Source organism: Fusarium sambucinum, chromosome I, assembly GCF_050947815.1.
Source record: "Fusarium sambucinum isolate potato_lamoka chromosome I, whole genome shotgun sequence".
In the NCBI taxonomy this organism is placed as follows: Eukaryota; Fungi; Ascomycota; class Sordariomycetes; order Hypocreales; family Nectriaceae; genus Fusarium; species Fusarium sambucinum.
In genome coordinates this window covers 4,204,374-4,226,376 of record NC_139294.1, presented here as the reverse complement: position 1 = coordinate 4,226,376, position 22,003 = coordinate 4,204,374, and the positions used below count along the sequence as shown (strand labels likewise).

The window sequence follows — 22,003 nt, the reverse complement described above, 5'->3', positions numbered from 1 at the left end:
ACTCTCGACTGTCAAATCCAACCCTTTCTTCACGATCAACACCGTCGCCCAAGATGTGGTTCTTTGGGAGTTTTCTCTATGGTAGATAAAACGCTACTCTTCCTCCACCAATGCGCATCTGCTAATTCATCTTGCAGTCTGCATTCTCCTCATCAATGCCGTCGCTGTCCTTTCCGAAGATCGATTCCTCGCGCGCAGTACGAACCACCCCAATTCCGAGTATACCTGTATCCACGCATGTTTTATCTGACGCATTCTGTCTAGTCAATCTTTCACCAGCATCATATGATCCCGCATTTGGCGCTGGCCCCGATGCCAGTGTCAAAGCCAAGATCATCAATCTCATCGCGAGCGTTCGAACCATAATGAGGAGTATGTCTAACCTCGATATTCACGCAGCGCAACACACATGGAGAGGGCGTTGCACTGTAGACTGGTCAGATACTAATATCGTCCTAGTGCCGCTGATTTTCGTCAACTCTGTTATTATTCTTTACGAGCTCATACTTGGCTGAGTCCACGTTCCACATTTGGACACATATATACGGCATGGTTATAAAAGAGGACGCAGTAAACTTTTCCAGGCAATAATGGAGTCTGGCAATTTTTGAGTTGGAGCTTTGTTGATATAAATCACGACAAGCCATGCGTGGTCGACGTGGAACGAGTCAGTATAAAGGGAGACAACCTTCTTATGAAATTGAGCGCCATGTTTCATGAAGCAGAAACCCGTGGGCTTTGAGCTCTGGCTCCCTATGTAATGTATAGTACAACTGCTGCACCGCAGGCTGCAATCCTCAGCGCCCAAGTAAAACTGAACAAGCGAGCTCGTTCGAATAGTAATATCTAACCCATGCTCTTTGCCGATGTGATTCATCCTCTATTCAGTGTCCCTGTAATTAGAAGCTCCGGCGACCACCACAAGGCCATGGCAAACTTTGTCAAAAGAGGCCAGAAGGGGCAGAGGAATTGTGCTCAAGATGATATCTGGCCGGCCCAAAAGACGTCTCGTCTCTTACTTGTGCTTGCGCCTTTGGCCATGTCTTTGTCCGTATAATGGCAGCTTCATTCAAGGTGTATGGGTATCCTACATCCGCCAAAACTCACAAGAACATAATGATAAACCCGAGTTCCGTCCGTATCCTCTTGCTCTTGTATAAACGCTGCAAAGTATGTGTGTGTGTGGTAAAGATTATGAAAGCAAGTTTGTGCTCTTTTTGCGACCCAGGCTGAAGCTAAGACGGTCTTTGAGTTTGTCATGCTTCTCGCTCGAATCGCCGTTAGGGGTGTCAGGAGCCTGCGCGCCTGATTTATCTTTGTGAAAAAGTGAGAAACTCTTCCGTGACATCGACTTGCTACCCCTCTTGGTCCGGTCGAGAATCCCATTGCTCTGGGGTGTTCCGTTCTCCTTCTTCCTTGCTTCATCCTCTTGCGCGGCCGACTTCTTGCTGGCCTCAAGAACTTTGGCGAGCTCGTCATTTTCGTTTTTCCGTGTTTGCATCGCCGCCTTAAGACTGTCTTCTCTTCGTTTCTTCTCGTCAAGTTTGGCCTGCTTTTCTCGCTCCTTTTCTGCAAGCTTCTCCGCCTTTTCGGCCGCTTCACGCTCTTTCTTCTCTCGTTTCTTGTCTTCCTTGGATTTGACTTCTTCCTTCTGAGTCTGAACACGGTGTAAGCCATTGGTCGTGGCTGTAGGAGGGGGTGAAGCATCAGTTGGAGGAGCAGAAGGCATGACCGGTGCTGTTCTCGCATGAGCAAGGTTCGCCATCGATTCATGATGCGCCAAGGGCGACATGGGTTGTGTCGCTTGCCGTTTCAATGGTGACGTATCCGCCTTGTCCCCGTTCTCCTGAGCTAGGTTGGCCACCTCGCTGGCGAGTTTCACCTCCTCCATACCCTCCTTCTCCTGCTCCTCCCGCACCTTTTCGAACGTTGTTTCCTGGTAAAACAGCACGTATGCGGTGGCCATTCCGGGTTTGTCACCGAAAAAGTTGCGGACGAAATTTTTATCCACCGGTTCAACCATTTCATCATCAAATAAGATCCATCCTCGACCTGGAACCTTGATTATAGACACATAGTGACCATGGTAGGCATTTCCGCCAATGTGAACCACCACTGCATATAGCTCATATAGCCGATCCGGATCTTCGGCATTGTCCGTCGTATTGAACATGCGTAGATGATAGGGATACACGACCCTGTGGAAAAGCTTTTGCAAACGGCTGTAGTCTTCTGTATACTTGAATCTCTTCAAGTGGAGTGTCAGGATTTTAGGTAATCGCTTCACCTTCATTCTCTTCTCAGCTTCCTGAAGACCTCCACAGTGGTCGCAGTGGAACTTATTCCTCTCGCAGAGCATCTCCTCGGCCGAAAACTTGCGTAGGCAGGATGTCACGGAAGAATGCTCCTCGAGATCGATGGACAGATCAAGAAATGTCTCATCACGCTGAGAAGCAGTTTCACAAGTCAAACACTTGGTTTCTGATGTCAGAACGCCTTCGAAAATATCGTGAACCCATCCAGTTGCCGGCGAACTTGCACCAGCCACATGGCTCGCCATTGCCGATCCAAGAACATGTTCGACTGAAGTGGCCAGCCCGTCGAGGCCGTCAGGGGGTGCTTGTAGCTTCATCTGACGAGCCGTGCTTTCAACGGAGTTTATGACATCGTTTAGCACAAGACCGTAGAACTCATGGGCATCTTGGTGCATGGAATTTCTGAACATCTCGTTGTCGCGCTTGAATATTTCTAGAAATCGCTGAGGACTGAGGACTCCGGTATGAGTATTGCTTTCAAGCAAAGCCAAAAAGATATCCTTGAGCCCTGTGAAGGTGCACTCGTCCATACCATAGGACGTGGCGTTCTCCCGCGCCAGCTCGAGGATAGGCCCCTTGATCATGGCTTGTTTCTTCTTGTATTCGGGCGTATCAGGTTTGTCTTCGGGTCGGACGCCTACCTGCCCTGGTAATTGATGACTTGAATTTTGTCTTTGCTTGATTACCTGGGAAGTGCTGAGGCCCTTTTGCTTGGGCAAGTTCTCCACAGGGTCGGTGGGCGGAGGTCTGATGGTAATGGGAACTTTGGGTCGGCTACCGTTCGTCTCCGTGGGCGAGATGGGGGGGTAGTTGACAACATTGTTTCGAAACGACTCGGAGTAGAAGAGAGCTTGCACAATCGAGTTGCAGTAGCTAGACGAAAGGATCAGTATAACAGCCTGGTTGAGTGATGACTAGCACGTCTCGTACCATGTGTTTCCAAACTATTGACAGGTTAGCCTAGTTTTCGTAAAAGTGGTGTACTCAAGGTGGTGTAGCAAGTTGAAGCAGAGATAGACAACTTTGCGCCAGGTTTCTTAGGCAGGGCTCGACGTACATTCTCAAGACCGAAAAAGCGATCGGTGCCGTCATCTCGGAGGGAACCGGCGTTCTGGAGCATTTTCTCGAGCGGCGTGAGGTCGAGGATAGGTTCCTCTTTCTTCTTTGCGACAGCATCTTGCTTGTTGGGTGTAGTGGTTGTGGCCTAGAAGCAGAAGCGAGAGGCATTTTGTCAGTCATGAGAACCATACTTGACGCAACTTGAAGCGAGAGATCAGGTGGAACTGGGACAATCCGAGATGAAAATGGGCAGTAAGCAAGTCCAAGACATACAGTGCCAGAACCCTTTATCTTGTTGAAAAACCCGGCCATGGCGATGTCGTGATGTCGTCAGTGGTAGCAACTCGGTAGGAAGGTCGCGGACTTGGTGAGCCGATCAGAAGGACGTTATTAAACGGCTGACCCGCAACAGCTGCGGCAGCAGCACCTCGACAAAGAGAGTCGCAATTGGAACAAATTACCATGCGCGAATGGCTTCGATTTTACAGAATGTAAGCAAAGAATCGCGCAAAGCGGACAAGACAGGTTGAGAAATGGTAAGCCAAGTCAAATTCAGAGTTGCCGAGTGTTGAGCGAGGAATGGCGCGGGTGCTGGAACTTGGCACCGGCTTGGGGAAAAGCGAGGCGTGGTTGTGTGGCGTGGACACGATAGCGCCGGCCGGAGCTACTATACTGATTTAAAAGCCGAACCAGAGACGAAGCAATCGTTCCCTGTGTATCGTTTGCTGTGGCTGTGAAGAAAAGAAACGCAATTAAGGTAATAGTGATCGAAGATGGCTCCAAAAGCACCTTGGATGTAAGAGGGAGGTGTCAAGTTACTAGAAGACAAGGTGAGGCAAGGCAGTAGAGTAGAAAGCAATCCAAGCTGCTCTCTGCTTCTGCTGTAGATGGAAGGCACAGACTGAGGTAGACGAGGTAAGGTAAGCAGACAAGGTCAACCGCCGATGTAAGGACTTAGGAAGGTAAGGATGAGGGTGGCGGGAAATGACCTGGATGGAAGTCAAGTCCGGGGGAGATGATAGTGGACATGAAAGTGAAAGTGGGGGAGATGGAAAGAAGGATGGATCAGTGACCTCGTGGTTGGATCCAATGGTACCGCGCCCCAACATGGTAGGTGCAGTGGTGAGGTTCCAGGACGTAGGATTTCATCCATGGGCCCTGGACAGAGCTGAACTGGGTTGTGACTGGACCATGAATTATACCTACCTTGAGTTACAGCACATTTCAGCGTAGTTGGTAAGTTACTGGGGGAACATTACATAGATACAGGTAGTCGGACCAGAACAAGTCATGATGAGAAATTCCACAGCCTATATCTACTACTAAGGTCTACTACTAAGGTAGCCACGTTGATGAATTTGTGGACGGATGATTCCTTTTTGTTACCTGACGCGGGCAGCACGGTCAACAACAGCCATTGTCTCCTCTCTGTTGAATCACCGTAGTAGTTGACCGATGCGAATAATATCATACGGAAATGCTGCCCGCCATCTTCTCTCCCAATACTAAGAAGGTACCTACATATCCGTATATCGATCGACCTAAGGGATGAAAGGCTCGCGCAACCCCAGTTTGCCTAGACCCTCGAAGCCCCTCCAATGGCCCCCCTCTAGCCTGCAGTATAGCACTAGCGCTACCACTCTTATGATGGTGCATTTGCTGGGTCCCTAGATCCTTCAGAAAATACCACCTCAGAGCCATGAGAACCTCAGAACATGGTATTACACTGAAGAGTTTGCATGTCTTTTCTCTCATTAGAACTAGTATTACCACTGCGTATACAAGCATTGTTCAAGCTATTGGTAGCTTTGTTCACTCAATTAGATACCAATTAGCATGTATGGTACAAACGCGCCCTTAAACTCAGTAGCTGGACTGAACAAACTAAACTCGATGTAGACGCCCAACATCATCGCTGAAGAGGGGGCCATGGGGTACTGTACGGGGTATGTGCCATTACGCCAGATTAGACCTAGCCAGACCACATGGTGTGGACGGACGGTTGATAGACGCCAGCTACTGGCCCAATGTCTAGGTTGGTAGCAGGCCAGGCCCAGCAACTACCTAAGTTAAGATCCATTTTCTGGTACGTCAAAGCCATACACAATCAAGAGCTCAACATGGGGCTCGAAGCTGTCGTTGACCAGGAATTCAGTAAATAGACGCCATGATATCGCAATAATAGCTGCTCAGGGTAGTAGGCAGAAAGAATACACCAGATCTTTTTATGATTGATATTCCATTCACTTCGGCAGACTCATGAACCCGGCTTATCGACAGTCCATTCAAGGGAAGAGCCAACATCAGATAGCCATTGCCTTCAGAACTCATGAGTGGGCAGTGCTTCTTCAGAGGAGCGACATACATAATCTTCCCGCGACTCTCCTGCACGTTTTCCTCCTAGACAGTTACATAGATAGACGGCAAACCCCATGCATTTGGGCCAGCAAATAAACTTCTCCCACGATAACCTCCAACAAATAGATAATTGGCACCTTAGTAGCCACTCCGTTTTCGTTTCTTTTTTGATGAACCAACAACAGGTGTTATGTCAAGAGTCAAATAGTCACGCCAGCAAAGGACATGGATAATTCCAAAAGTCCCTCATATATTTACCTTGTTACGTCCTGTACAACTACCAGCCAACCTAAACCTATCATAGGTTGGACCAGATAAGTTTAGTACTCGTACTCTCAAGCAGTGATATCTTCAGGAAATCCAGGCACTGTATGTATATCAACTCTCCGTAACCGGCAAATAACTCCAGAGGCCACTCACAAGTTAAAATGACGGCGCCAAAAGCACTAGTTCCCACTTCGAGACTTGTTCTTTGGTGCGGTAAATAACGAACAGCGCCACAACTCATCGGTTATTAGCCTCCCCAGGTCTGGATGCCTGTGCCTCTCTTTGAGTTTGGGGTTGGCTTTTAGCCGAAGCATTCGGAAGGTTGAGCATTCTGCAACAAGCGAACGCCGAGACGAACCAACCACCGCCAAGTCGGAGCAGAATGACTGTATCGTTGTTGATCAGAGCAACATTGTTTTATCCAAACAATCCATTCCTCATCCAATACTCGTGAGCAACCATGTATCGTTGGCCTGGCTGCACTTACTCGAAACTTCCGTTTTACACAGTCAGAAAAATGTTGCCTTATATGATAAGGTAACGTCGCCTTCTTCGTCTGGGAGCTTTGAATTCGATTACTTCCCAAGCTGGACAGAGCCAGGAGAGAAGGAGACCACTATTGAGTCTCATCCTTACCTCAACCCTGTTGCTTGGCATTGTTGGATAAACGGAAATGGAAGCTGACTGACAAATGCCCAGGACAGGTTGATAACATGTCATTGTTAGCCAAGTCTCGATGGGATAGCCTTGGAAGTTTTTTTTATGACAAAGCGTTGGCTTGACCTGTCGAGCCTCGTCGTACCGTAAACTGTTCACCGTCCCTTGCGTTCCTAGTCGGTGGCCATGACGAGTCTTGCAACTAAGACGACGTTCGCCAAACCGAAGTGATAAATCACGCCAACCCCTCATCTAGAGGCATGAGAGTGTGGGGTTGCCATGCGGCACATCCCAAAATGCCCACCAGAACTGTCACCAATCACTCGACCCTTCGTACCCAACCGTGGTGATGGTACCCTATCAACTTGATTCCCATCCCATCCTGATCGTCTACCAGTCGGCCCGTTATTGTCAACATGGCATCCCGTGCATTTGCATGCCATAACAGTTGGTCTAAAGATGATGTTCAGGTTTCCACGACAGCTTGGTCAAGTGCATGCGCGTTGCGATGTTTACCGTTAGACTAGCCAGGTAGCTATTTGTGGATATCGGTCCCGGATGTGTTGCGATTGGTCTTATGGTCTGCCTGTTGCCCTACCCTCTTAGGTTTGTTCTAGGAATACGTTCTTATATATTCGTTCGTTCTACTGCGCAGGTACTATGTATGGCTTACCATCTCCATGTTGATGTTGACTGCTCCCCTACACTGATCTCCGCGAAATTACGAGATGGTGCACACTTCCAAGTAAGATGTGCCTTGATAAGCGACGTTGAGCTGGTAGTCACTAGTCGTACTTGTATTTGTCTGCTTTCTCTCTGATACAGTACGGTGCCATACCTATACTAGAGAATGGTAAGAGAAGAGAGGGGTCATGGCCGAATCTAGTTGCTACGCTGGCATGCTGGAACACCCACCTGTTAAGCCAAAGGTAGCAGTATTCTGGAATAAACGTCAATTACGCTAGCGCTCTGTACTGCAACTAAAGTTCACAACCGTCTGTGTATTGCACCGCATCAATGTGTGTGATGCGCGCCGCTGTCTCCGCGGTGCCCACCCCTCTCATGTACCATGACGACATTGCATGCAGCCCTTTTTGGTGGCAGTCTGACATCTGCCTAATAGACAGTTTAGACAGTTTAGATAATATCGACGAGTCGCATCACAGCAGCATTTGCTGCACCTTATAAACTGAAACTTCATCTCAGCAACAAATTTCGGAGTGATTACTTTTATATTTCCTGCAGATAAATGAAAGCTTGGCGTTTCATAAAAGAACTTTCTATAACAGAATTCATAAGCTAACGGCACATCACTATAAGCACAACGCTGCCAGCCCTACTTGTGCATCCAGCCTGCCATTAGGAGGACAAGCATGGCATTTCCAATGACAACATGAGAACTTCGGCTGTCTACCATCACTAACGCATCGAATGGCCACGCGGCAAAGGTGCCTCTTCTCGCTTTTCCACAGGTTGCATGCGTCGTATCTCTCCGAGTAGTATCGTCATTCTGCCCCGTTATCATCGGGTCAGGATGAACGGCGATAAGCATAGAGTTTCACAAAGCGAATGCATAGTTCCACCTATACCCGATTGTTCCGGAGACATATCACTAACAGAACGCATTATTTTCGAGAACCAGAGTGTTTCATAGGAACCGTATATTTCGTCTGACTACCAACATGATTTTAGGATCCGTCAGAAACGAACAGTAGACCTGAAGCCACCAGCAACACCTCCAACGACCATGGCTCGCGCACGCTTCTCAGGATATATATTGACCAGACACTCTCATAAGACGGGTAGTCATGATTTATTCCTGCTTCGTAGCTGGTGGTGGTCCACCGCCTGTGGTTGGGAGACCCATAAAGATCTTGAAGTAGTCCTGCGGTACATGTTAGCGGCAACGTTAAATAGATCGAGGAGGTTATTTTGGAACACTTGCATAAATCATCCACTGGAGTCCAGTCAGAGTACCGATCATTACAATTCTCACAGGAAGGCCGTTCCAAAGGCCACCGAAACCAATATCCTTATAAATTCTACCCATGGCGCTACCGAAAGCTTCTCCGGGTTGACGATTCGAGTTCAGCTTGCTGACCATGACATCGGCGGGGTGGGATACAATAGCACACAGGATTCCGGCAAGGTAGCCACCGGTGAAGGACACACCAGTTTGAGCAGCCTTGCTGTAGTCGCTCTTCTGACCGGGAAGACGATCATAAATCATCTCGACGATAGTTTCAAAGGAAGCAAACTTCATCATTGTGTAAGGAATCTGGCGACCCCAGAGTGGGTACAAACCTTTGTAGAGACCAGCAACGCCCTCTTTGCCTGTGATGGCACCGATCCCTTGTATTGTTCCAGTGTAGGGATTTGGGATCGAACCCTGCATACGAACCTTGACAGCTTCAAAGGGACAAAGAGCAAGGTCGGCGAGGAACTCGGCTGAGGCAGAGGCGGTAAGATACAGACCAGTTTTGTACTTGGTGGCCGCCTCTGGGCCAGCCATATCCGAGTAGGTCTTTTTGAAGTACTCATACCAACCATACTTGAAGGCACCCTGAGCAGAATAACCAAAAAGCGTAGGACTCCAGCCAGTAAAGATGCCACGGATCCCTTCGCCGCGATAGATCTTACCCCAGGCCTGGAAGTTGCTTGTGTAGAGCTTGGAATCAACTTGACGACGAGTCTTTACAAGATCTAGAGGAGTCACAGCTGCATGAGTGAGTCCCTAGGTTGTGTCAGTATATATCCTTGGATTGAATGGCCAGTCTTGAAGAACGGTATGTCTCTATAGACTGGATCGAAACACGTACACAGGCCATCAAACCGCCAAAGGTACAGGCAGCATAGTATCTGCCAGAGTATAATTCGATCTTCCCAGTCTTGGCTTGAGCTTTTGCGCTCGCCTTTTCAAACTCGACTGTTGCTTCAGCACTCAGCTGCTTAGCCTTACCCTTGGCATCTTCAATGACGGAGGAGTGGATGGGAAAGAGTTCAGCGCGAGCCTGATATGGAGTGCGGTTTGTTGCTGAGAGTGGGCTGTAAAATGTTCCCTGGAGGGCGTCCTTGGATGGATGGAATGGGGACATTGTAGCTGTCTGAGGGGTTGCAATGTCTACCGGCGTATTAGCGATATTTCTTCAAAGTTGAGGGTAGCTTCTTAATTGGGTGTTTAAAAGGAGCGATTTATGTTGAGAGATGTGATAATGGGAAGATTCCATGGCACAAAGATAAGGGTATCGCAGAGAAACCACAATCGACAAGATTAAGTTCCCTTTCGATCCGGCTACTAAGCCGTTGCTGCAAGCTGACGCAAACGAATGGGCTGTAATATAGAACTGCCTTACCTGGCTGATAGCCGTGTCAGCTCCAACAATGGATAGATCCAGAGGTATAAGTGAGTATATTCCTAATGTGTCTCACCAAGGTAGAGGTAATAGTAGGTTGTGCAGACGAAGACACCGCTGGGTGAGATGGAGAAGGGAAACCAAGAATTGTCAAGGTCAGAAAGGTTGCACCTACCTAGTACCTATCTTTCGGAGTTAAGGTACATGTCAATTCCATCCCGTCCATGATGAAAGAGGGTATGACGCCCGTGGCAGGTGCACAGGGAGTGGGATGGAAGGTGACATCACGCTTATCACAGGCATTGCCTGTTTCTTTGATTCTCCATGATCTCATTAGAATTTCGCGTACTGCACTGTATGATGATCGTTCCCTCTATATTTCGTATAGTATCAATCATGGTAGCTCATTTATGAATACGGAATATTTTATTCCACTTACACCAGACCTTGTCTTGGGCGCTAATTAAACATCTCTTTAACGGGACGATCCACAGGTGGGGTCAGCTAAACCTAGGTACGGATACCAGGAGGAAATTTGAAATCCGCGTTGGCTTTATTTCTGTAGCTTCCCGCAAAACAGCAGTGATGACAGAATAGGGGATGCATAAATCCTGTCCGTGACACTACCAGGGTAGCCCGCGTTCGATAGTTTGTCACTCAGGACCCAAAAGTGTTATACTGTCTGATAGCTATCTACCTGTTACTGGGTAGTCTCCTAGTAAATACTTTGCGTTTATAACATCTATTTAGTCTAGAGTAGGTAGCCAGTGACTGCCTAGTAGAAAGACTGGCCTCTAAGATATCGGGGTACAAAAATAAACAGCCTAAGAAGCATAGTCTAAGTGGTATATAAACTGGCCTACTAATTTCGTCTCTTTACTTAGAAGTGCAACTGTTAGTGGACTAGTCCGCCTGTTATCCATGTCATGATAACTAACAAAAAAAGGTGCCCCACTACTGATCCATCAAGTCTTTTGCGTGACTCGATTCTAACTTAGACTTGCCCCGCGACCCCTTCAACACCCCGACATTTCGACCAGATCTAATTCAGATGCCAAAATCCTCTCGTCACTTAAATTGAGTTCACTATACGCCTTTCCGTCACCACGCAATCTAACATGGCTGCTACTACCGCCACCACCACAATGTCCAGCGCGACACATCCTCTCGTCACAAAGTGGTCTTCTCGATACCGTGGGGTATGTCTCTGCCTGAACTTGCTCATGACACCACTTTACAACAGGAGCTTCAACGATAAAACGCCAGAATAGAGTTCCAATATACTCGCGAGGCGCATGTCGATACTCACGCATAAACTAACGCTCTACAGGCCACTGTCGAAGACCTCGACCCCCCAGCCGCCCTCTCTCTCAACCCCTCCGATGCTATCTCTCTCGCCCTCCTCTCCGCCTTTGAGCGCGACTACACCCACCTGACCATTGTTGATTCCGAAACCCGTGCTCTTTTGGGTTACATTTCCATCCCACATTTGCAGTCGCTGCTAGACTCGGGCAAGGTCAAGCCCAACGATCCTCTCTCAACCGCCATGACACGTTTCCAGCGCAAGGGCCGCACCTACAAGGTCATCACTATGGAGACCACCCTCGAAGAACTCGAGGACTTTTATCGCGGGGGTGTTCCTGAAGGACCTTGGGAGCAGGAATTTGCCGTCATTACGGATGAGAAGAGGAGGTTTGTCCTGGGCGTTGCGACAGTGCAGGATCTCGAGGAGTTTGTGAAGCGGAGACCCGAGTAGATCGTCAACTCATCGTCATGGAAGCAAAAGAATCAGTTTTGAATAGTATGGTTCATAAGGAGGGCGATAACGGGAAAGGCAAAACATCTTGAATGGGCGTTGGGGAACAATGATCTAAACATCATAAGACTGTGGTGGGCTTGCTACAGCCTGTCAAGCAGGAAAGCTGCTTTCAACATAGCGCAATACCCTGGGGATAATAGACCTTGATGGAGATTACTTTCGCGTACAAATTGCACAACTATTTGCAAAACATGCGGGTTTGGTTGATTGAGTATAACATTTATTTATTGAGGTAGTTAATCCGTAGGGCACGCATTTAGGCAGAAACCAGATTCATGCCGTTAGTCGTCTGTCGATGTAGGTGAGGTACGTTGAATCTGCCGGATCTAAGCCTGGTAGTCGTAGATGAGCTTGGCCGTGACCCTCTGGTCACCTTTGGTTACCAGGACGTGCCTGACATATCTCCTCTCACCCTTAATCTCCTCGAAGCCCCAGATCTGGTTGGCGATCCAACCATTGTCAACACTCTCCGCGATGCTCTGGACGAATTTGCCGTCGGCCTCAACGAGCCAGCCCTGCTTGAGAAAGTCGTCCTCGACCTCATCAAGAGTGACGAATCGGGAACGGCCCTTGACAGCACCAAATAGCCAGTCAGAGTGCTCGCGCTGCTCAAAGTCAAGGCACCGGTTCTCCTGGGTGCTTGTCAAGCCAGAGGCAGACTGGGTGATGTCGATGTGAGTGAAGACGTCAGTGGAGGTGTTTGGTGCTTTAGGAGGGGCACTGTATTGGTTGACATCAATGGTAATTGTAGCCATTCCAATTCCCTTGCGAGTAAGGTAGCCGATGCCCTGGAGGGCAAGGATGGGCTCTGAGCTATCAGAAAGTGTCTTGTTCTGTTGCGCAGTGTTGTTAGTCTCGTAGCTCATCTACCGTACATACAAGTATATATCAAGTGGAGGGGTAAAACATACCAGCACCCATTTACCGCTAAGGTCGGTGATGGTCTTTTCAGCAGGGGCAGCCATTTTTGCGGTAGTTGGAATTCGAGTAGGGTAAAATGATGTTTTTGTGCAAGAAATTTGTGAGGGTAGGAATATTGGTTGGGAAAAGTCAATAGAGTCGGCTGCCAGCGATTGAGGCGTCGGTTGATAAGTAAGGCTGTGTTGGCTTGAGCTGAGTTGGCGGTTGGTGGATCGAAATGACGCTATCAAACTGCAGATGTGCTTTCCTCGAGTATATATACAGCAATGATTCAGAACAAAGAAAGTATCAATTGAACATTGGCTCCATTTATAAGTTTCCTTTCAGTGAAGCCAAGCATGCATATTAATCACAAGCAACACCGAGACATGACGCAAAACGCCGAGGTCGAAGGGACGGACCAATGGCAGGGCCATGTTTACTCTTTTCTATGCACAATACCTACAGACGAGACGTACTCCTTGACATGAATTTCAATCTCAAGTCTACTATACCAAAGTGGTAGGTGATCGGTTGTCACAAGCACATGACAAAGGCACTACAGGCATGTTGGGACTCTCCTGGTGCGGGGTTGGTTGGAGGAAGAGAGGCTGAGCCACGATGCACCAGAGACATGTCCAACTCGAGGCTGCAAAGGCCGGACATGGTTCGAATTCGGAAGTTGTATCCGTATGCGAGGACAGATGCAATTGGACTACCAAGCTTTGATCATGCCTCTGATAGAGTCAAGTGTAGGTTTTGAGAGAGGTATAAATAATGTGATACCGAGTAATAGGAAGTTAGTGACTGGTTAAGTGCAACCCTAGAAAGGATCTGTTCGAAGCAATACCTGTTTACTTACAATCAGCACCCTATAAAGAAGGGTAGCGTCAGCACTCAAAATCATCTTGTGAACTACCCCTGACAAGATGTAAATCACTCGACATCCGATGCCAATCCTCTGTATCAAAGTTCACGACGTCGACCAACAGCCAGGATCCTCTCCCCGCATTGCCAATCCCTCACTTTCTAGTCTCCACGGAGTCTTTACTATTCTTTCCTCCACGTGTCTCTTCCATACCTAGACCTCGGCTCAGTCATGATCTCTAGCCCCTTCGTCAATAAAATACCCTGGCAAGCTAACTGGGCTCTGCAATGTGCCTTGGATCTGTAATACGCATACGCGATGCTGCTACACAGCAGACATATATCCAAGGAGGAAAATTGTATGCAAAATCCATCTTGAATACTATGCATTGTATTTGGCTGTATTATTAGTCTACCCTCTACTCGGGGCACACTCATCATCCACAACCGCCGCCTTTCAAAATTCCAGTATACAGTTCGTTCTTTTTGTATAACATCTTGTCTAACACCCCAGGCACCGTCACCGTACCGCCATCTGCCGATAATCCTCGTTTGACAGACGCTGAATCTGCCGAATCCTTTCACTGCTGCTCCTCATGCCTGTGGCTTTCCATCACGCCGGGTATCGATCGTCTCTTCCAGCAACAAGCGGAATATTCGCTAAGTCGAGTTCATGCAGGAAACAAGTCAAAATCCATATGGACATCCAATATATCCCATGCACATCATGTTATGCCATGTCGCATCCTTCTTCTCGACCATCCTCTCAAGGCCACCATTTCATCTTCTTGTAGCTCTCGATCACCTCCTCGATCAACTCCTTGGTCAGGGTCGGCTTCTTGTACTCGAAACCTAATAGCGTCTTGAGCCGCGTCCCGTCCATGCTAAGATCTGTATCCTTTAGAAGTTCCTTTTCCATAAACGGAGTCAATGGTCCTGGTCGCGTGATGCCCGCATCGGCTAGAAGATCCGCCCACGGCCCTAAGAGTTCATCGTTGACGTCGTCTACAACGCTGTCGAGATTGAGACGTGCAAAGGTGCTGATGAGTTGACCTTGAAACCCTGTCTCGATCTTGAAAATGTCGCCAATAATGGTCGCTATGGTACCTTGGCTCGTCGCGCCTTCGTCCACTATGTTGAAAATAGGAACCTTACCCATGCTGGCTTCATCCCACTTCGCCTTGCCGGCGTCGTACCAGGCCGCAATATCCCACAGTGCGCGTGTGACGTCGTCGATGTGTGCTGTGTTAGTTCGGAGATCTTTGGTCCAGAGCCACTTCATTTCGTCCTCCAGTTGTTGGTAAGTACGGGCCATGCACAACGCCGTCGCAACCCACTGGGAGGCATAGGGCCCGTATACGTGCGGTAGGCGCACAATTATAAGGTTAAGACTGTAAGCCACGTCAGTACACAAATTGCTTAAAGCTCCAATCCCACCTTACCCTTCAATCTTGGAAAGTTCCTCCTCGGCTTGCAACTTAAAGACAGCAATACGATTCCATGGTTTCAACTTATCACCTTCTTTGCTTGGTGACGAGTCTGACTTGTACACCATGCCGGTGCTCAGCTCGAAGAAGGCTTTGACGCCTCTTTTCGCTGCCTCCTTGCCCACTGCAATGGAGAGGTTCAAAGACCTCAGCTTGTACACCTCATCTTCTTGCGAATATCTCGTCTCGCCTCCACAGTTGAAGACATAATCCCATTGTTTTCCATCAGGTCGGTCAAAGATCCTTGCTAATCCTTCTGCACAAAGTGAAACCGATTCGTTAGCAAACTGATCAAGAAAAAACGGAATCCATTTGCACCAACGCAAGGTGCTCAATGGTAGCATGATCAGCGCAGAATCTTACCAGGTCTGCTGGCATCGGCCTGCATAAATTTGTCTTGGGAACAGGCTTCAGAGAACTCAGGAGCCAACCATGCCAGCTGAGGGAGAACCTTGTCGACAAGTCTCACGTCTGAGGCGAGGTCATTCTGGTGTATATGGAGGGCGAGGAAGCGGCCGATATAGCCGAGCCCTCCAATGATCAAGACCGAAGGCTTCTCGGCCATGGTGTTGAGAGTTGTGGCGGTCGAGTCGTAATATTATAATCGTGTGTGAACGTGGGGTTGGGATGAGGGCGCAGATATCTCGACGTCGGCGGCGCAAGAACTGGTTATTAAAAGGTGAAGTTCAAACAGACTGCGTGCACCTCAAACTCGAATATTTAGCGAGATGCGTTGGGCCAAATTTTGCCTATGCTGAGTCCGACAGATGGCTGTTGTGTGAGGAATATCAAGTATGAGTGCAGTATTGGAACGAGATTATTCGGCCTCAGGGGTCAGAGGGTTACAGCTGAGTAAAGATACGCCGGCCAAGAGGTCCTATGTGGTGCCAAAGGTGGACGGATATGCGAGAATCGGTGTGATTTAGCGTTGGTCGAAGCGAGGTCGTTCGGGTCCCTCGTGGAGAGAGTGGGCTGGGTAATGACCTAGCTCAGTAGTTTGATTGTGAGAGAAGGGCCGTAACCTGGTAGGGAGTCACGCACGTAAGTATTTATTAGGACATCAAGGAGTGAGTGAATGCTAGGACATACGATAGTACAGGTTTAGTACTGTGCTTAATATTGAGCCCCAAGAGTGCTGGTGCGACGACGGCGTAAAGGCGATGTGCGGGAGCAAAGGGGAACAAGTTTGATCCAAGGCGGGAAGGCAACGGGAGGACGGACGGAAGACGGAACCAGATGGGCGGGATGGGAGGTGGTGGGAGTGGAGGGAAACACGATCACAGATGTAGCAATTTCAACTTTTGCGAGGGCACGAGGCGACGCACCAACCGCTTGCTGGGACGAGCAATGGAGGACCAGGGGTTTGGACTAACATCAAAAGACCCAAATTTCCCAAAACCTTTAGTTTTGAACGAAAAAGGCTATGAGGCTTGGGCAAGAGTCTACACTCGATTAAGAATCAGGCAAGAAATAACAAGACCCTCGGGTTCTCGAAACTGCGTTGATGAGGGGCTGGTTTGATGAATAGAAGGAGAGCCAGAATGACGGTGGATCTCCTGTTGGGAAAGACGAGGGGAAGAATCGGCCAGTGTAAGAGTGAGTGGGATGCGATGTGGACTCCTTTCCCAGTAAAAGGGGCCCAAGTTTTGATGCTGGCTGGTCTCTAGTTTAATGAGGGGCGTGTTGTGGGTTCATGGGCGTGAAAGGCCCTGTCAAAAGGTTGACATTTCATGCCCTACCGACTATCAGGCACCAAGCTGTTGCTCAACTTATTCCATCAGTCGCTTCCGAGACTGAGACTCTTGTTTCATGATACCTGTCGGCCTTGAAGTCTCATGCTTGGAGAAGACCGCCTTGTGTCGACTGTATTAAGCCTCTGTAGGACTCGACGGCGGCCATGCATTGTATCGAATAAGTGCAACAGGCCGAAGGAAGCAATGGCCTGAAAGATGAGTTAAGAATGCATGTGGGCGGGCTACGGAGGGGTCTTTACAACCCATAGTCTCATGTACAGTAGGAGTAGGTACCTACTGTCAAAAGGGAGCCCGCTTGGCTTAGTACATACTCCATTCCTAGCCTCAGGTCAAGGCTTGTGTCAAAATATCGCTCTTTGCTTGGCTAAAGTTGAAATTTGTCATTGTAATCTGGAAGCCTCAGCAGTCGTTACTTCATCTGACTTGTTTTCATCAATCCTTCGGCACTTGAGCTTGGCAGGAGTTTGACGAGTACGTCTTCAACTGGGAGTAAAGACAGAAACAGGCTGCGAAAAAGATGCAGGCCAAATTGTGTTAGGCCAGTGGGGGTAGCCTGTCCCGTAACTTAGCTGGCGGAAGTGAGAATTGGCGGTCATGCGGCTGGACGAGCAGAGCTGCAGGATGGATTTGCAAGATGCCCCATTCATCATATCGCCGGGCTAACACCTAGCTACCGAGCTTGCAGTGGGCCTCCATGTTCGTCATTGTCATTATGACAGGGGGCATGCCGACGTGACAGGGATGAAGAACCATGACAATCGCTTTCCCTGTCAGAGCCCGACGTCTACAGAGTACAGAGTAGGCATTCACAACCTAGCTTGTTGTCTATACGCGTTGAAGGTTACCAACGATCCAGCCAGAATTAACAAGCTGTTAATATGTACAACCATAGCATATAGTTACTAAAAGGCACTGAACGCGCTTAGATATTTCGGGTCCGTCTTTGTTGCGGATTGTCTTGAAGATCTGGCCAAGACTTTCACCTTGGCCGGACGTGCAAGTTGATTGCAACCCGTTCCGATACTCTCTGAGCGGGCGAAGAAACCCAACGTGTGAGATAGCGTAAACTAACTTTCATTTATTCAGGAACGTTTCCATCAAGTCGGCACAAATCAGCAATAAGGTTGTTTCTCTGCGCGGCGAAGCGAGCCGAAGGATGCCATTTGTCTCACCCAATTGTCTTGGTGAAATATGTGGTCTCTAACGGAAACTGGCTTTGAGTCTGCGCTTGCATACACACCATTTGACATATTTTGCCAACATCGAGTTGGGAAACCAGCCAAGCAATGGCTGCTGCGTGAGTAAATTGTCGATGTACTATCTATGTACTGTTTTGAATTCTTGCGAGAGCGTAGCGCTGGATACCAGCATGCCTGCCGATCCAAGATCCCGCTCGGGCCGCCACAGGGCCATCTTGATGTTTTTTGCTTTCAGAGAAATAGTGGTAATACTGAGTGCAACCGATCCAGATAGCCAACAAATTAAGCCACGCCAAGCTTTGGCGTTCTTTGCCCAATACGGATGTCCATCCAGCTTCTGGCGTGTGCCTGGAGCGAAGGCTGAGAAAGCCGTCACTCGTCAGGGACATCTGTGGCAATCGCCTACGTCTGTCAGATGGGGATGTGGGAAGCGGCAGGAACAGGAACGGCACGATGCGGGGTCTTTTTTTCTAGAACTCTTCCATTTGCGTATCTACCAATGACAGAGTAAATGAACATTATTCTAGAAAGATTGAGGAATGATAGCAAAAGAATGTACATAGTTATTAAAGCGCTACTCCAAGTTTTACATCAAAGCCAAGTCTCAGGCGGCAGTCAATCCCTTCCTAGCCTTTCCTAGTATTGTATGTTTGCAACATCTCACCTAGACCTCGACTCAAGTGCAGGTAGCTGAGGTAGGAGGTACCCACTACAGCCCTGTAACTCCTCCCAACCAGGCAGGTATCCTGAGGTGAACATGAGCCAGGCTTACACCCACTTCGGAATAAATATGGATTGAGTTCACCCATCGATCTTTTCACTGATGTAACCAAGTCTCATCGAGGAATTACCTGTCATCTCACTATTTCTCTAGTGGCCATTCATAAACTCAATAGACTGAGCGAACCCTTCTATTTTAGCACCTAGTTCAGCACCAAACAATGCAGTCTCGGACGCCAGCAGCGTTTAAATACCTAATGTGTAAAGTACTAACATGACAGCAGAACCACACCAACGTAGTCCAAGCGTCTAAGATTTATCACTCTGAGCGTGCACACGGCGCGTTACGACACGGCCTTCGGGCCATTGATGTTAAACCTCAGATCCGGCCGCACTGCACCAAAACTCCGGGATCCGCAGGCCTGGCCTGCATGACATAGACGACACAGACCTTAATGCGGCTATGGAGCAAACGAAGCGAGCGAGCGATCGAGAAATAATGCGATCCTTGTTGGCCTCGGGTCACTGTTGGGCATGGCTATCGATTATCGCCCAACCCTCCGCCTTACATTCCGTCTCCGAAACTCGTTACACCAACTTGGGTTCCTTGTTCTTGTCCAGCTTATCCATTTCCATGCCACGGCTGACAATACCCAGGTCTCGTTGTCTCTTGGTATTGGTTTCTATCATATATGACAAGGCCGGGCTGTTGACCTCCTACAATCACTTGCTATTCTCAGCTCGGCCTCAAGCTCGCGCCCACCCTACCACCTCCAGTCAAGGGGTGGGACCCCTTTCGTTGCCAGGATCCTTCAAAATGTATCATATGGCTACATTAATACCGTGCGTACAAGGCTACAGCCTGTCATTAATTTCGCAACGTTGTCTCCATGCATTTCTGCAGAACTTGTGATATTTCTGACTCAGAAGAAACTGAGTCCATATCCCTTAGCGTGGCCTGGTGCTCTACACAAATGAACCATGCAAGCCACCATCTGTCGTGAAGCCGAGCCCTATGAGCTACTACGTAGATACTTCCTCCAGCAAAACATCGCAAACAGAAATCGGAACGACGGTAGCTTGGATCGTTGCTCCCATCTGCTGAAAATCCCTACTAAAACGTCACCGAGTGTCTTGATCTCTACCAACTGGGTTAGTTAGCCACATGCATCAATACCATCACAAACTTAGTAAAGGAACAACCTTCGCTCTGATGATAGAATCTGATCGCCGTCCAGGATCTAACTTGGCCAATGATCCCGCTGGCTCTTCCAAGTACGATCTCTACACGTTAGGGTCAATGCTAAAGCTGATATTATGCTGGACTTAGTAACCAGCTCATCTCCTTTCCCACGTTGTTCTATTGGGAAGTCCGTTCGTCACGGGAAAACGGGCCGGTCAAGAGGTGTACCAGTCACCTGCTTTCGACTCACAATACCAGTTGATAAGCCGGTGACTCGTTGATATGTGCTTGTAAAAGCTGAGTTTCCCGGTGGTTGCTCGCATTAAGCACACTACGTAGTAGTATGATCATAGCTTAAATTTATAGCCATGCTTGAGAATCTTGCTGGGCAATAACTTGACAAGAAAGAGCTCATCAAAAGCAATGTACTATCGTACCTGATATACACACTCTACGGCAGTATGACAGGTAATGTACGTCTACAGCGCCACAAAGATTGAAATCAATCTATCAAAGGTATTGCTCTTATAAAAACACCGCACAAGTCGACTAGAAGACATTTTTCACGTCGATCATTTCCTCATGCTTCCGATGAGTTCTCGCTGCGCCTCACGGCCTCGTGCTCCCTCGCTCAAGCTACCAATACTCCTCAGGTCGCCCACAACGTCCTTAGCCTTGCCAAAATAGACCTCTTGCAATAGGTTGCGCATCTTGAGTTCCATATCCTCAACTAATCGTCCAACGTTGGCAATGTGACTATCGTCGTTCTCCACGGGGAGATCCTGCTCGACCTGGCGTGTCATGTTCCCACTCAGGTCCATTTCGCCCAAGTTACTACCCGCAGTCGACAATGTCAGGATAACAGTAGATGTGAGCTTATAGTGAGTGCTTCGTCCTCGCTCGATGGCCTCGAAAACATGGATGGAGTCCCAGACGCCCTCAGAATTGCCGCCTTGGGGAGAAGCTACAGTTAGAAATCCAGTTAGCGTTCGCGGTTCGGAACTCAGATATGTAGTAGGGCTGGCATGGGGGCTTCCTACATTTCTTGAGGAGCACAACTCCTGCAAAACCATCGTCGAGATTCCAGAAATAGACACTGCTAACGCCGCCTTCGTAATATAAATCACGATAGACGTCGAAAGCCTCGTTCGCCTTGACTTCCATCTTGCGAACACGCTCACTCGGAATCGCACCTTCGCCCGCACCCTCATTTCCGCCAGCACCTACACCTCCAGATCCGGCCTCATCCAGAGGTGGATCGAACTGGTTGGACCACGGTGAGCGGTAGCTGTCACCATCGCGGTTATAATCGCAGAGGAGGTAGTCTCGGCCGGTCTGCTTACAGCGACGCACGGTGAGGGGCTGGTCGACGGATGAGAGGAGATCTTCGGTCAGATCAGGAGCGATAGAGATGATAGCGTTGAGATGGTCGGTCGTCTGCTTGGGATTGAGGCGGCGTAGGAGGTCGCTGAGATAGAACGGTCAGCTGTAAGGGGAAAACATTGTTGCGCAAGAGGAGAGGAAGGCTCACAGAGCTGAGTCAAAGGGATCGACGGCCATTTTAGCGGTATACCGTGTTCTCTGGCTGGAAGAATAGGTGGATTATAGTGACTTTTTGTTCTTGTCAGTTGGAAAGGCCCGGCGGTTTGGTCTTCAGGCAATGCACTATGTCGAGGTGAAGCTCTGAGACGTTATGGAGTAGCGGGGTCGTCTGGAGCTTGGTGTGGAGTACGTACTTGACCTTGCATGAAGCTCAATATGATTATTCCTATTGGGGCCTTGACGACAAAAGCCATTCAGTGAACCAAGATAAAGCAATTAATATGCCAGCGACTTGTAAATTTCAACAGGATTCAGTAGCTTTGGTTCTCAGAGATTGTGAGAAATAAGTTTGACAATCTATAATACCACCAGTCACATAGAAATCCTGCCATAGAATAACAGGATATTTAGTACACATATTAAGAAAATGGAAATCGATTAAACCAAAATAAAGCCTCATTCTTAGAAAAATGAAAATATAAAACCGTCGATGATACGTAGCCAAGACAAGTACTACCATGTT

The 22,003-nt window shown here is 48.5% G+C and overlaps 7 protein-coding genes across 7 annotated transcripts; 2 read left to right on the top strand and 5 right to left on the bottom strand.

Annotated features, from left to right (window-relative positions):
* Positions 1–53: 53 nt before the first annotated feature.
* On the top strand, positions 54–515 carry FSST1_004092 (Yos1-like protein; the record flags this gene model as incomplete). The annotated part of the gene is made up of 4 exons (XM_083230234.1): positions 54–81; positions 138–197; positions 265–372; positions 460–515. The coding sequence occupies 4 exons, from the start codon at positions 54–56 to the stop codon at positions 513–515; spliced, it is 252 nt and encodes an 83-aa protein (XP_083087522.1).
* A 677-nt stretch (positions 516–1,192) lies between these two features.
* On the bottom strand, positions 1,193–3,686 carry FSST1_004091 (ubiquitin carboxyl-terminal hydrolase family protein; the record flags this gene model as incomplete). The annotated part of the gene is made up of 4 exons (XM_083230233.1): positions 1,193–3,188; positions 3,246–3,259; positions 3,373–3,519; positions 3,648–3,686. 4 exons carry the CDS (start codon positions 3,684–3,686, stop codon positions 1,193–1,195), a joined length of 2,196 nt encoding a protein of 731 aa, XP_083087521.1.
* A 4,783-nt stretch (positions 3,687–8,469) lies between these two features.
* On the bottom strand, positions 8,470–9,751 carry FSST1_004090 (Cu/Pi carrier; the record flags this gene model as incomplete). The annotated part of the gene is made up of 3 exons (XM_083230231.1): positions 8,470–8,541; positions 8,596–9,390; positions 9,476–9,751. The coding sequence occupies 3 exons, from the start codon at positions 9,749–9,751 to the stop codon at positions 8,470–8,472; spliced, it is 1,143 nt and encodes a 380-aa protein (XP_083087520.1).
* A 1,376-nt stretch (positions 9,752–11,127) lies between these two features.
* On the top strand, positions 11,128–11,765 carry FSST1_004089 (uncharacterized protein; the record flags this gene model as incomplete). Its single annotated transcript, XM_083230230.1, has 2 exons — positions 11,128–11,208; positions 11,340–11,765. The coding sequence occupies 2 exons, from the start codon at positions 11,128–11,130 to the stop codon at positions 11,763–11,765; spliced, it is 507 nt and encodes a 168-aa protein (XP_083087519.1).
* Positions 11,766–12,154: 389 nt separating this feature from the next.
* Positions 12,155–12,793, bottom strand: FSST1_004088 (uncharacterized protein; the record flags this gene model as incomplete). The annotated part of the gene is made up of 2 exons (XM_083230229.1): positions 12,155–12,661; positions 12,740–12,793. The coding sequence occupies 2 exons, from the start codon at positions 12,791–12,793 to the stop codon at positions 12,155–12,157; spliced, it is 561 nt and encodes a 186-aa protein (XP_083087518.1).
* A 1,568-nt stretch (positions 12,794–14,361) lies between these two features.
* On the bottom strand, positions 14,362–15,647 carry FSST1_004087 (NAD-dependent epimerase/dehydratase family protein; the record flags this gene model as incomplete). The annotated part of the gene is made up of 3 exons (XM_083230228.1): positions 14,362–14,986; positions 15,038–15,338; positions 15,446–15,647. 3 exons carry the CDS (start codon positions 15,645–15,647, stop codon positions 14,362–14,364), a joined length of 1,128 nt encoding a protein of 375 aa, XP_083087517.1.
* A 4,863-nt stretch (positions 15,648–20,510) lies between these two features.
* Positions 20,511–21,498, bottom strand: FSST1_004086 (F-actin-capping protein subunit beta; the record flags this gene model as incomplete). Its single annotated transcript, XM_083230227.1, has 3 exons — positions 20,511–20,902; positions 20,979–21,406; positions 21,470–21,498. 3 exons carry the CDS (start codon positions 21,496–21,498, stop codon positions 20,511–20,513), a joined length of 849 nt encoding a protein of 282 aa, XP_083087516.1.
* Positions 21,499–22,003: the final 505 nt, after the last annotated feature.